This window comes from Phallusia mammillata, chromosome 5, assembly GCF_965637545.1.
Source record: "Phallusia mammillata chromosome 5, kaPhaMamm4.hap1.1, whole genome shotgun sequence".
NCBI classification, from domain to species: Eukaryota; Metazoa; Chordata; class Ascidiacea; order Phlebobranchia; family Ascidiidae; genus Phallusia; species Phallusia mammillata.
Window position 1 is genome coordinate 12478094 of NC_137256.1, and position 14911 is coordinate 12493004.

Sequence of the window (14911 nt, forward strand, 5' to 3'; positions counted from 1 at the left end):
TTCCCGGCCTACTTGGCACGAGGCTCGTTTTAATCAAACTTTAAATCAATGTGTGTCATTGCCAAAATGCTGCGCCAACATCGAACGCATGAAGAATGGAAGTAAATAATATATTAAGTCACAAAAACGTCAATAGTGTAACGATTGCGGGTTTTCTGAAAGGCGCTTGCTTGCAGTTCGGACAGCCTACGTTTACACAGCGGAAAATGCAAAATGTTTGGCCTAAGCAGTTTTCGTCATTGAAAACAACACGTCCTAAAGGAACAACTTAAAAGTGGATAGATTCTGAAAAGTGCTTAAGTGCAACTAAGACTGTGTATGTATTTTTTTTGTTTCACTCAAGATGTAAAGAAGATGTTTTTCACTATAGTCATTTAATATGCTGTGATTGGTTTCATAGCGTTCAGACGCTGCTGTGTCGTCAATTTTATATTGCAGCGCTGTAGAGTGTGGCTTGTTCATCTAAGGCAGTGGTTCTTAACCTTTTTTCTGTTGTTACCCACAAAATGTTTTGATGGATATCAATTACCCCTTTTAGAAAAACATCACCTAATATAGCTTACTGGATTATACCGTCAATTGTATACGAAACAGATATTTACGAGAGACTCTAGTTCTAGTTTTATGACATCACAAATAGCATGGGTATGAGTGAAACATATTGAGATTTTTAGAGTAAAAGCACATGACAACGTTTGCCATCGAAGTTCTTTTTTGTTTTGAAAATGTGGCAGGACGCCGAGAAATCTATTAAGATTGACATTTTATTGAATTATTTTGAATAAATTTTACCCTCATTACAAAATGTTTGCTGGTTACAATAATGATTATCAAGAATCTAAAGATTACTATAACAGAAAATCTATGTTACCCCTTTTAAAATGCCAAATTACCCCTTTGGGGGTAATTACCCACAGGTTAAGAACCACTGATCTAAGGCTTCTAAGCTTTTAAGATTATCCCGACATATCTAGGATTTGTTGAAATATTACTCCAGAGCAATTCTTCGTGTACAAACTGTGCAGAGTAATAGGAAACAAAAACTTTCTTATTGTGCACAACAAGCAACAATTTTAAGCCTGTTGCTTAAAAATTAGAATAAAACATTGTTTTAATGTTTTCCACGCTTCGGAATTGTGGAATTTTTATCTTTTTGTAACAGATTACTACAGTATAAGACTATAAATACATATAAAACGGTTTTAGTTTTACATTTAAGTTGACTGACTATATGTAACAGAAAATCAAAACAGTTGTTGCAAATTGCGGCTTTGACTTTAAATATACCAAAAACAAGAGCCCAAACAAACGCAATCTTTCAAGATGTATTATGTTGCCTAAATTAGAAAATAAACCAGTTTGCTTCATTGCAGCTTTTCAAGGGAAGCAACATCGACGTTACAGCGAGTTTTAGACTTCGTTAATGTGACAGGAGTACAACAAAAATCCATCGAAGCTGCGTGTATGAACAACAAAACGGCAAAGTACTTGAAAAACTTTTCCTTTGAAAGCACCGTTTTGATCTTAACTGTCCATTTAGGACAGTGGTTCCCAAACTTTTTCATATTTTTTTCTAAACGGTCCCCTTGCCATTATTTCAAGGGTTCGCGGTCCTTAAGCCTAAATGTGTATTTCATAAAAACGAAAGTTTATTGCAGGATTTTAGCTAGTTGTGCAAAATTGCGCATAATAATCATCCAAAGACAGCATGTGACATCACAAACAGGACAAAAACATTACGATTGTGCGCGAACAATTGCATTTTTTTAGTTGTCATTCAATAAAGGCCATTGTTTAGCAATGGAGACAGTCGATTCTCAATTCTACTTTGATTTAAACTTATTTAGTGGCACAAACTGACGCCAAATAAGATTATAGAATTACTTCAACCGCTTCGCGGTCCCCCAAAAATTGCCTTACGGACCCCTAAAGGACCGCGGACCCCAGTTTGGGAACCGCTGATTTAGGACATTAATTGCATGTAAAGTATAACAAAAAACAAATTTGTACTGAAAAAAGTTTTGCTAAAAATTAATGTTTTGTGCCTTTTTTACAAAGTTTCCTAAAACAAGGTGGTTTTTATTCTTATAGGCACTGACTAAAGGGTTTGCAAGTGGCAACGTTTTGGACATTTGAGCTCGAGTCAGGCCGACTGCACTTCGCAAACGGAGTTGATGTAATCCAAATTATTGTCACGGTGGCAGTTACAAGATATATGGAAATGCCGATAACTGTGATTATCGTTGCTGGAAGCCTCGCTCTTTTTGTTATGCTGGTCGTGTTTTCAATTCTCTGCTTTTGTCGAATGGACTATTGTATGCGCGTTCGCCACCCCTACCCAGAGGGCATTCAGGGTGGTGTTTGAATAAGATCAACTTTTTTCTTGCTGTTTTGTTGTGCCGCATTCCTTCGCAAATAGTGAAAAGTGACCAGTGCCGAATTTGGGGTAAACACTTGGGGCACTGACGGTCAGTCACGTAAGCACCGTACAAAAGGTTTCTCAAATCCTTTTGGAACTTAAAATCTCTTATCTGTGACCGAAAATAGGATTATGCGACACAATTGGAGAAAATGAGCGATTGCCCAGTATTTGACGTAGTGCCCCTTTTTACCTATTGTGTCTTGTGAAGCATGACCGTTAAGCCTGAAACACGCGAATCGAAATCTATGTGTTTGCGTCTAAATCTGTTTTGAATAATTTCTACGTCAGAGAGACACTGCCAGATTTTTTTACTTGCTGGGAGCATTATATTATGTTTCAGTACATTGCTGTGTGAGTCAGATAAGTTGGAACCACGATAACTGAACGTCATAAAAGTTCTGCCGAGTGTTTTGCAGCAACTATTGAGGCTACTATATAGAGTAATTTGTGATCATACATAAAATAATTTGCAGTGAATCAATTTGTACGATTATATTTTAAACAATTGTAGAGTTGTTTCGTTTGTAACAGGTTATAGCATAAAATAAGCCAAACATCCGAATTCGAGTATGACAGCAAAGTTTGAAACAGTGATTTTAATTCTTGCATTTCCAATATTTATTGGACATGTTCAAGGTACGTATTATATCTGTTGAGTTAACGTGCGTGAATTAGTTGTATTGTAAAAAAAATATATATTTTATTGTCGGGTTCGTATTCAAAACAGGTCAGTGCTCCCAGCCTAAGTTTTTCAGCTCGTGTGCTTCTGCATGCGAACCTACTTGTGATGGAAAACCAGAAATGTGTATTCTATCCTGTGTGGAAGACTGCATTTGTCCAAGCGAACTCGTTAGGTTCAACAACTCATGTGTACTTCCTACAAATTGCCCTGGTAAACATATTTTTATTTAAGTGGCACCAAAATCATACTTTACCGATAGTTTTTTTTTTTTCAGGGGCCGTTTGTCCTTCAGGCTTATCAAGACACGATTGTCGAACAGTTGCACCCTGCAGCACAGCATCTTGTCCACACCACCCGGATGCAGTTTGCGTGGAGGATGATTGCGATGGTTGTAACGCTAGGTTTTTTAAAAATGCCAAGGAAGTGACTGATGACTGTAGGTGTACAACTTAACGTACTGTTTGCACAAAATTACAGCGTATAGTATATTTTAGGTGATAGCAACTGCACTTTACCTAAAGTGTTCAGGAGTTGTGGAACTGCTTGTCCTACTACATGTGAAAATCGAGACGACGAACTGGCATTTTGTACCACACAGTGTGTACCAAGATGTGCATGCCCGGAACCTCTTGTTGAAGCCCATTCGTTTAATAGTACATGCGTATCAAGATGTCCAGCAGGTCAGTACACGAACTCACAGACGTACTTCAACTCCGCCAACGTGGCGTCTTCCTAATACAAGCACCAGACCAAAACTTTACAACGGTCGGATCTATCATGCTGAATTATTAGTTATTACTTACAAAGTTTAGGAGGAGTGGCTTAGACTTAAAATCGACCAACAAATGCATTTCCCCCAAACTCATTTTGCACTTGACAGGAGATCGAGATCAATGCGAGGCGCCCAAGGTATTTACGAGTTGTGGATCTTCTTGCCCAACTAATTGCGACAATTTGAACCCAATATGTATCGAAGTTTGTGTGGAAAGATGCGCTTGTCCTGATGGTATAGTTGAAGCAAGTGCAACAAATTCCACGTGCATTCCTGCTACAGAATGCCCAGGTTAGAAAAATACTCAAAAAATAAGTAAAATGGCCTAAACGTACGCTATTTTGTACAAACCAGTAATGCTCTTCCAGCAGTTTTATGATAAACAACCGACGTTTCTACGTCCGACACGAGTCGCCTTCATCACAACAATGGCGCATCTCTAAACACAAAGTTATTAAAAAGAGACAAAATCATTCGCGACAAACAAAAAACAGACATAACAAGCGTGTGTGGCTAAGTACTGGCACCAACGGAACGACAAAACTTAGTTTAGTTTGGCTTTAATTACCACGTCTGTTTGAATGTTCATCATGTTAAAGCACAACGCGTGCTTTTCGTCCAACAGTTCGAACGGATTGTGAGGCACCAAGAATTTTTTCAACATGTGCTTCTGAGTGCCCACCAAACTGTGATGATTTGGAGCCTCGCTGCAACAAACGGTGCGTGCAAAAATGTACGTGCCCGGATGACATGGTGGAATCAAGCGCAACCAACAATACTTGTATAGCAAGAACTAGCTGTCCTGGTGAGTATTCTTTAAATTCTCTATGTTGATTATGAGATATATTTAACTACATTATGTTGGTACTAACCTACAATTTTTTTTCGAATTTTTCAAGTCACAAATATTTTTTAGGCATAGGCTACATAACTAACTCATTTTACTAATATTTACAACACGTAATTAAAATAGCCTACATGTTACAAACTTAATATTGAATTAGTAAAACCTTGTGAAACACTAAAATTTGCTTTGTATCTTGTTGTTTATCAAACTCTTCAGTGTAGTTTATCCAACTGCATATGTTGGTCATATTTATGCCGTAACAAAAACAAATTTTGTCCCAGGAACAAATCCGGTACCAGTCATAATAGGTGGTGGTGTTGCAGCTGTGGCAGTTGTTTCAATACTGGCAGTAATCTGTTTAAAGATGAGGAACTAAAAGCTTACGCGCAGTACTGCCGCAAGATTTTTACCGTCTGATGATGGCATGGTTTAACTTTTTACTAGACGTAGTTTTTCTTTAACTTTTTTTGTAAAAAGTTTTAGCATGTACCGGTAATACTACCTAGCTATATAGCCTATTACCCCACTGTAAACATATCACACCTCACTGATGTAAATAATAAAGCACACATAATTCAATTGGTAATTGTTGTGTCAAGCAAATACATTAAACAAAAATTCTGTTTGTAAACAGTTACCCGATTATATGTGCCGGACATAAATATTAACACTACTGATTTCTGGTAACCAACTGTTTGGTACAGTTATTGTTTAATTGGCGTAAGTTTCATAAAGCTTGTTACACAATCAAGGGCGTCCGCAGGTTTTCGGTTAGGGGAGGTCAAGGTGGGTTCACTCTGCCCTTTCGGTCGGATACAAAAATTTTTTGAAAATTTGACCATTACACCATCCAGACAATTTATCATTTTTATCAGTGTTTACATTTCTACGGATTTTTATCAAAATTGGCCAGAGCACAAATTATCAGAGTTTATAATCGTTTTATTGCATACTATTATCGTGCTCAAGTGAACCTTGCGTAAGGTGTAATATATACATTTGGGGTAATAATTTTTTTTTTGGGGGGGGGTCCAGACCCGCTCTTTTCAAAAAGTTGTGCGTAAATTAAATAGGCCCATTTCGATTACCTGACGCTTATCGCTTATCTTGCAGCTGCAGTTTTGCCGAGTAAGCTAGATGGCAGCGGCGAAATCAGGAAACTACAAAGCTGTCGCGAAAATTATTTGTTATTTCTTACAATTGGACGGATAGAGAAACCGCCAAAGTCGAAAGTTGGATTAGGTTTCCGTCTTGTACCTTCGGGTTAAAGTGCTCGGGACAATTGAGTGGTAGTTTAGGCCAGGGCTACTCAAACTTTCTTGCTCTGCGACCCCATTTACAAACAGAAATTTCTACGCGACCCCTTGATGGGTATAGCCCAGTGGTACACAACTATTTTGCTATGACGGCCGTATCGCAGCTATTTATTTTACCAACGGCCGCCAATTGCCTGCTTGCTTGTGTTTTAAAATTACTGATGTAAAGAAATACTTATATTATACATATACCATCTAATGGCGCCTAAAAAGTCTAAATTAGTTTCTAACTTGATACACGGATTATCAGTCTTAGCTTTTATGACGTCATAATGTACATTGTGACGCTTGTGGTATCTGCTTTTTCGCATTGTTTGCACACAATAGGCACAAAAAAGTGGGCGCAAATGGCTACTAGGCTGATAATACTTTTTAAGTTCCACAAAATGTGTTTAGAGCAGTTTGAAAATCAAACTATTTGGCAAAAGAGTTTTTATTTGTGTCACGGTCGCCAGTACATACATTTTAATAAACATGTTCACAGCCGAACAAAGTCGTCTCTATCGCCGCACTAGTGCACCCCTGGCATAGACTATACAGCACGGAAATGACGTTTAAACAATCAATTTACGCACATATAGCATTTATTGTGACAATACCTGAATGTTTCGCGACACGGACGATGTTTCGCGACCCCAAAATTATACTCCGCGACCCCAATTGGGGTCGCGACCCACAGTTTGAGAAGCCCTGGTTAAGGCAGAGGGACAAAATCCTCAAAATCAATTATTTTGATATCTACGAACCACAAATCACCATATAGCTTCATTTGTCAAAAAACTAAAAAAATTGAACAGCAAGCGTATAATCACTTTTCATCCAACAAATTTCCAGGGGGGTCAGCTGACCCCATTTGCCCCTATGTGCGGACGCCCTTGTACACAATGCCCTTTTTTATTTTGTCGAAGTGTTTCTTTCTTTGACGTACGCCTGAAAAGAACTTGCAAGTTGCAATAAAAGAAAAACTGTCGCAAAATAACAATTATCATGGTAGATATCCTTACTGTCGCATTTATTTCTATTTTTTGTCAACTGAACCTGTTTGAGTCAATGTGTTGTTTCCTTCGGATCACATCACATTGACGTCACAGTTGGTCCAGTGCTGTAAACAAAGAGGCTCTTGTGTTGCATTCTTTTGGCTGACTTGTACGGTTGTACACTGCAAAACAATAACTTTGTTGGAATACGGTACCGGTAGTTAGATTGGAAATTATCAGTGTCGTGAACAGCAATGGAACAGTTTAGTAAATTCCAAAAAGATTTTAGTTTGTTCAGTATAAATATTTATATATATGATGCGATAATCTTCTGATTATTTTATAGACTACATAATTGTTTTTTGGGCACTTATAACTGAAAGTCCGATGGTACCTTGTTAATTACCCTTAAGTATGCGAATTTCATTGCTTAAAGTTTGTTGTTCAATGCAAAATCGAGATTGCGTGTAATGCCTCATTTCTTTGCTCATGTTATCATTTTGACGGCAACCGAAATTGTGTCCGTGTCAACAAAACAAGGTACTGTGACAAAATACAAAAAAAATGAATGTAAAATAGGGAAAAGCTACACGTTTAAAATGGTTGATAAGAAATTGTTGAGCAAATAAAATGAAATTTTTCACCTATACTATTGTTTCTAACTGCAAGAATAATCGAGTAACCTCAGCAACCATTCGGAAACATTCTTAATTGTCCAAAATAGTTACTTTTCATTTTAGCAATAATGCTGCAAAGAAGTGTGCTGCGTAACAGTGAGGATAATTTTTGTGGTCATGTTAAAACAGGATTATTAAGTCACTGCATCAATAAAAGTTTGCAAGTCACAATGTTTGCAACTGTATGATAATGTAATCACAAGCTTATATGGCATTTATTAATATTGTTACGCACAACCATGTAGGCCAGCCCAAAGTCCACATGAAACAGAAATTGTCCAACCCATTGATACGCAATAAAGCCTATGGAGCCATTTAGAGTCAAAAATGAACCAGCTGGGAAAGGAAAATAACACAAAAATTGTCTTATTTTTAAAAACTGGAAAACTCAAACGCGAATTTGATCCGCCAAATTGAATGAAACTTTCGGGTTCTAACATTTCAACGTAATATTACAAGCTAAATTGCTTTTTTTCATGTAAATTTAGCCGCTTACTTTTCATGTAAGCTTTAAATATTAACATTTAGCTTGTATTATCACGCTCAAAGGTTATAACCCAAAAGTTTTATTTAATTTGGCCTATCAAATTCGCGTTAAAGCCAACCAGGTTGTAAAAATTAGACAATTTATGTGTTTTTACCAATACCTGCTGTATTAATTTGGACACAAAATGGCCTCCATGAGGCACTATCGCGTATCAATGGGTCGGACAACTTGTGTTTTATATATACTTTGAGGCACCAGGTCTACTCAAACAGTTTTTTCAAAGGTCCAGAATAGATACAAAGCGTAAAATTTAACATGGTTAGTAATGCAAACGTAACATGTCTTTAGTCTAGCCAATTTTTGTCATATTCACAGGACGAATCGCAGCCCAAGATGAAACATAGTCTTTACGTATGTATTTTTACATCACAGAAAAAATTGTGCCCAAACAATGAACCCTTTTTTAATTGTGAAGTGAAAAAAATGACTATTTTTTCGTCACAGTTGCACAACGTGTCCTTACGTAATTTTGAAAAAGACTTCAGGCTTATCGCACTCGCCCGAGAAATCGCTATGCGGACGTGAGTTTAAATACTGCCGCTACGTAGCTATGATCAAGCAATTAACACACAATATACAGTGTATGTAGTCGTAACCATAATACCGACGAGGTTCACATGCAAAGCCTCCAAAGTCCGGATATGGACCGCAAATTGGCAAAAACGAGTCCGTTTCTCGAACGGCGATATAAGGATAGTTTTGCCCTCCCCTGTTTTTTCTCATTCAGACGTCCAATGCCCCGATGTAGGCTTTACTCATAAAATATTATAAAAGGTACAGCTGTACCGAAGAAACAGTTTAGACTTCATTCTTGAAAACAGTTTAGACTTTAAGAGAGAAGTTACAGAACAGATTTTTTTCACAATAGCAATGCCAGCAATCCGGCAACAATGACACCAAACTGGATGAAGCTTACAGGATTATTGCTAATGAATGTGTACTTGACTTTGGCTACACGTACGTATTTGATTAAAGATTTTATTGCCCAAAAGGGGCATGTTGTTGCATACAATCAAAACAAGCTGTACTTAAATTGAAGCTCACAAATGTTTTTTTTGCGTTCCATCACCTTCAAATCTAAATTTCAACTTTCCAGTTATGATTTCCTTCTGTTTATCTGCTATTAAATCTTGGCAGGATATAATTGTGAACCGCCCAAAGCATTTACGAGTTGTGGATCTGCTTGCTCAACGAACTGCTACAATTTGAACCCAATATGCATCGCAGTTTGTGTGGAAAGATGTGCCTGTCCTCATCGTATGATTGAAGCAAGCGCAACCAATTCGACATGCATTCTTGCTGCAAATTGTGAAAGTAAGAACGTTTTTTTAGTTGCATACGTATTCTGTACAACGATTTTTAACAATTGTAACGCGGAAATATTTTTCACTATGTGTTTAGTTAACACCCTAGATTTATGCGGACGGTAGAGCTACTAACACCATAACGCACACGACACCCAAAGTCGATTTGGTTATATCTCCAAAAATGCTTACGGTTATAGGGCTATTAGGGTCGGGGTAAGGTATTAGCACTTAAAATTCAATAAAACTAACCCAAAAAATTAGTTACTAATGTAAAAAATTTAAAAACTTATTTCCCAACCCAACCCATTTATAGCCGCTAAATAAAAAAATCAGCTCTTTACGCCCCCTAATCGACTTTGGGTGTCGTGTGAGTTATGGTGTTAGTAGCTCTACCTATGCGGACCATCGATAAGAGTAGCCTATAGGCTCCACTTACATAAAAGTCACAATAACGGCACACTAACATTGTTCCTTCACCAGCTGACATATCCATTACAGGCAACAGTCATCGGTGTTTGTGATTCGAACTTTGGCAGGCAGCTGCTAGAATCTTACTGAAGCCCTTTACAGACCTAGCGTACAGTGTTAAAATGTGGACTATCAACACAAAGACGGCACCTGTGAGAAAACAATACGCGCAATCTATCGAGATGCAGTTAACAGTCCATGTTAAGTTTCCAATGGGTGGCGCAAAACGGAAAGACAGGACGGCATGTTGGATTGCAGAAACACGCTTCTGCCAAATAGTTTTATAAGCATCATACACTGTCCCAGATAGAACAGTCTTCCTTCTTTTTTTAAACGTTAAACTCCCGAAAAGAACGTCTTCGAAGTTTTCTCATACTTAATGTAGTCTCAAATAGAATTAATGCGTATGTCCTAGTGGCATGGTTGAAGCAAGCGCAACAAATTCCACGTGCATTCCTGCTACAGAATGTCCAGGTACGAAAATAGCGCGCGTACAAAGTAAATATTATGTTCTTTAGTTGTTATTGTTGAAAATGTATTTTATAAAGAAATTACAAACGCTCTAACCCAGCAAACAGCATGAAAGCAATGCGTCGATAAGTTTTCTGCGGACAGTACAGACAGTTTAGCGTGATTTGTGGCACTCCTGTTTGTTGAGACTTACAGTTCGTAAACATGGTTTTGCCAACTCCTAAACATTGGTTTCTGCAAAAAATCTGTCGCGTTTATAGGGACCAGTAATATCAGCACACTCATATATGGGTCTCAGTAAAGAGCTAACGGCAAACTGATTCTGATTCTACACGATCAGGACACGTTAAGTACACATTAAACATGCATGTACACCCATTACTTGTGTGAAGTTAGCTTAACCAAGGTTACTGATATGAAACGCTAAATCGTTGAGGGTTCTTTCAGCTTATGCCTTGCCATGTAGGAATGCTTGGGGACTGACTTGATTTGGTACAACGTCTCTCATAGGTTTGGTGTACTGTGATATTTTAGTCCTTTTTTTCCATGCTGAATTTATTACTTATAACTGGCAGGCTATTTTGTAAAATAATAATATAATCAAAGCATGGATTGAATTTTTTGCTTTCGCTTCAGGACATTGCCTAAGATATGCACTCCGAAAAATGTCTTCCCACATTTCATAAAACAATGACGTTCGGTCTAACAAACTGTGGATAAGATATGTTGCGATAATTTATACTTTAATGTTGACAGGTGATCAATGTGAGGCGCCCAAAGTGCCAACAAACTGTGGATCTTCTTGCCCAGCGAACTGCGACAATTTAAACCCAACATGCATCGAAGTTTGTGTGAAAAGATGCGCCTGTCCTGGTGGTATGGTTGAAGCAAGCGCCGTCAATTCCACGTGCATTTCTGCTGCGAAGTGTCCGAGTAAGAACATGCTTTGTTATAGAATAACTTTTATCTCTGAACAGACATTCATGCATCAATTAGACATGCATTACCTTCGTGCATTTTTTTGCTAAAGAACATTTTTTGAGCATATATGCAACACAATGTTTGACTCGACCTCTTTGCTTACTGGATTGATCTCTTAACTGGTAACAAATAATTACAGGAGAACTTTAGGCCAGGCTGGAAACGACACGATGGTACATTCGCAAGAGATTTCGGTGTGTAGGCCGTAGGGTACCAACGTCCAGGCGTAAAAGGATGATAATTCACCGATTGTCACACGAAAATCTAACTTAAAGTTGATACACATTATATAATATAGCAGGACCCTTTCACCAGCGGCCGCGGTCCGCTTCTGGTCTGTTGAGTTTTAAATGTGGACCTCGACAGAATGCATTCAACATAGTTTTTAATCCAAATGAAGTTAAGCCATTTTCAAACGCACACCCCGCACACTTACATTTTGCTTCATTAGAAAACTACTTGTTACGCACAACGAGAAATTCATATTTTGCAGGCGGTGGAAGTACCATGTTCAGTCGATCAACAATTTACATCATACTGATCTGTTCAGTTCTTAACCCATGGAATGTTCTCAGACAACTCTAGTTCCAAAATGAAGGTGGAAAACTTTTAATGTCTGTGCCATGCTCCTATGTTGAACTTGCGTTGGAATATATTTGCTTTGAGGGTGTTTTCATTATAATTCTCATCAGAATCAGAACACCATACTCTGATGCGGATCTGTATAGATGTTTATCACGAATGAAACGTGAGCCGAAACGTCTAAATTAGCGGTTCCCAAACTGGGGTCCGCGGACCAACTGGGGTCCGCGGACCAACTGGGGTCCGTACAGCAGTTTCAGAGGGTCCGCAAGGAGGATTAATCTTTAAAGCAGGAGTGTACAGCATTTTTCGCCGGTGGGCCCTATAACCAATTTCGGACATCAAGCGAGGGCCATACAATTTTATTCATGTGTACGATAAATTTGAAATTCTTGACAAATGTAATTATTACGTCACATTCGGTTTAGTACTTGCAAACTGGTTGAAAAATGCTGGCTTAGCTCATACTAGTTATGTATAGTATAGTAAGTAGTAACTATGGAGATTTACCAAAAACTAGTGAAAAATGTTGCTGAATTCTCAGAACAATTGCATTTTTCTCTGAATCACTGTGTTGCGGTGAGGGCCACACTAAATAGTTAGGCGGGCCGCCTTTTGCACACCCCTGCTTTAGTTTCAGAGGGTACGCAAAGTTTCTCGGCTGCTATGCTTGCTTTATATTAGTCTTTATTTAGCGAATGTTTTCAACATTATATCTGTACTGTTATATGCTATACTAGAAAAAAGTAATAAAAAGTGTTTAAACATATTAGGTTTTTGCGAAATACCGAAACCGGCTGGATGTAGTACACGACATGAGAGTTGCGCTATCCTAAACCAAAACCAAACATTGATGAGTTAATTGCAGCAAAACAAGTGCACCCATCTCATTAAACGTCTACCGTATTTGGTAGTTTTTTGTTTTTCTTTCGTTGGTGTGGTTTTTGCATTTTTTGTTTTTTATAGGGCCGCGACATAACAAAATAATTGCAAAGGGTCCACCAGGCAAAATTTTTGGAAAAGTTTGGGAACCACTGGTCTAAATAATGAAGCATGTCGCTAAATTTCTGGGCTATTATAATCCATTATATTCCCTTCAAATGTTTGCATTGCTACTGACGTTGTCCTTTTGTATCTAAAGGACCCATCGTTCGAATAACAAAGTTTATTTTGTAGAATCTGTTTCACTTGAAGTTGAAGTGCTAGTGGTTGATTCTGTCAGGTTACACTAAATTGCTGGTTATATGTCTGTGGCAATTGGCAAAATGATCCTCATGCTGTACTGTATATTGTAATTTGCTGTTTCTTGTAGCTCATAAAACACAAGGTCAGTCACGTGTGCGCGTGCTTTTTTCGCAAACTCCAAACTGACGCAAACAAACGCGACACGTAACGGGTCAGCACGGCCGGTTTGGTATCGGTTTTTGTGTCGGCCGCCAATATCGGGTGAACAAAACGACTAACTGTAACTTAACAAATATGAGCCTTCGGCGCACACACACAGAAACAAGCAACACACGCACATATACACGATAAACCGGGATTTCTTCTGGGTACACATAAACAATGATTTCGGGGACTACAAGGACAGGGAATCTTGGCGGCCACAACGGAAACGTGCTGTTTGGTTTAACTGATTCGAAGCTGTAGAAAATAGCAAGTGAAAAATAACACACAAAACAACAAAAGACTCGCGGCCCGTCTTGAGGTAGCGTGGCAAAAAAGGATTTCGAGGCGCCAATATAAGATGTGGCTCGCCGCGCTCGGCCGCAGAGCCAGAACGGAATAACAAAATTAATAATATAGTTGAGGTATTGTGGGCGGGAGCGATAAATTAGTCAAGCGCTAGCGCAGAAGCAGGCGGCTGATTGGTTACGCGCAAACACACAGGGAGGATATAACACAAAAATATACGAACAAATGAAATAATAGGCGTTACGAGGACGATCAGTAAACCTGAGCTGGTCGGACACACAGGCTGGGTATTTGCGACTATTGAAGACACTTGTAGGCGTTTTCTCTGAGGTGACAATGCATGGCATAGAAAACTTGCAATTGCGTCGAGCACTGCGACGCTGTTTACGGTTTGGTCAAATTTCGAATATGGATCGATGGAACGCAGCTTAAAAGCGCCTGTGGTCGGTAGAAAGAGTTTTTTTGCAAACAGAAACCATACAAAATGAGGTGGCCTGTTGAGGCTTCGTTATGAAGAGATTGAGGTTTTCACAGGAAGGTTTGAATTTTAGGCCGATTTCGCCACGATGAAGAGGTTTAAATCTTAACAATGCGGACCTGCTGGAAGGCGATTTTTAATAGGAATTTAACATGCGTTGGTAATTAAACATCACAAAATTCACACCCCAGTCGGCACTTGTGGGAAGGCAATAACAAAAACGAAACGAACAAAAAATCAAACTGCTGATATTCTTCGAGGGGATCGGCACGGGATGATTATCACGCGGAATCAAATAGAATTATGTGGACAAGGCTGGAATCAGCACGAAGCGAAAAAAAGTAATAAGGCGTTTTCCCACACAAGCAAAGTACGTTATCTATAGCAAACGGACTCTCGTGTCAACACTTATCGGATGCGAGCGCGAATAACACAATAATGTAAGTCGGAATATCGCCCACCCAAAGAATTATAGGCCACGGGTGCTTTAGCGTAATTCACAACAGAACGCGGCGTAATTGGTGGCCATGACGCCAGAATCTTTAGGTGGCATATTATAGTCTGTATATGTACAGCGAGAGACCTAAAGTTAGATAATTAATTCGCGAAGAGAATTCTTGCACACCACAAGCCCTGAGTGAAGACGTGACAATAAACAAACGAAAAACATGACTTTTTACAGGAAATCG

At 38.6% G+C, this 14911-nt stretch overlaps 1 protein-coding gene and 1 long non-coding RNA gene across 2 annotated transcripts; both read left to right on the forward strand.

Annotated features, from left to right (window-relative positions):
- The first annotated feature begins 133 nt into the window (after window positions 1–133).
- Window positions 134–2889, forward strand: LOC145230056 (uncharacterized). The gene is made up of 3 exons (XR_013860546.1): window positions 134–316; window positions 1374–1484; window positions 2092–2889. It is a non-coding gene; the product is annotated as an uncharacterized LOC145230056 (long non-coding RNA).
- Window positions 2890–2940: 51 nt separating this feature from the next.
- On the forward strand, window positions 2941–5163 carry LOC145229092 (uncharacterized). The gene is made up of 7 exons (XM_080094357.1): window positions 2941–3058; window positions 3150–3314; window positions 3379–3540; window positions 3599–3784; window positions 3988–4167; window positions 4502–4681; window positions 5005–5163. Exons 1-7 carry the CDS (start codon window positions 2992–2994, stop codon window positions 5097–5099), a joined length of 1035 nt encoding a protein of 344 aa, XP_079950483.1. The 5' UTR covers window positions 2941–2991; the 3' UTR covers window positions 5100–5163.
- Window positions 5164–14911: the final 9748 nt, after the last annotated feature.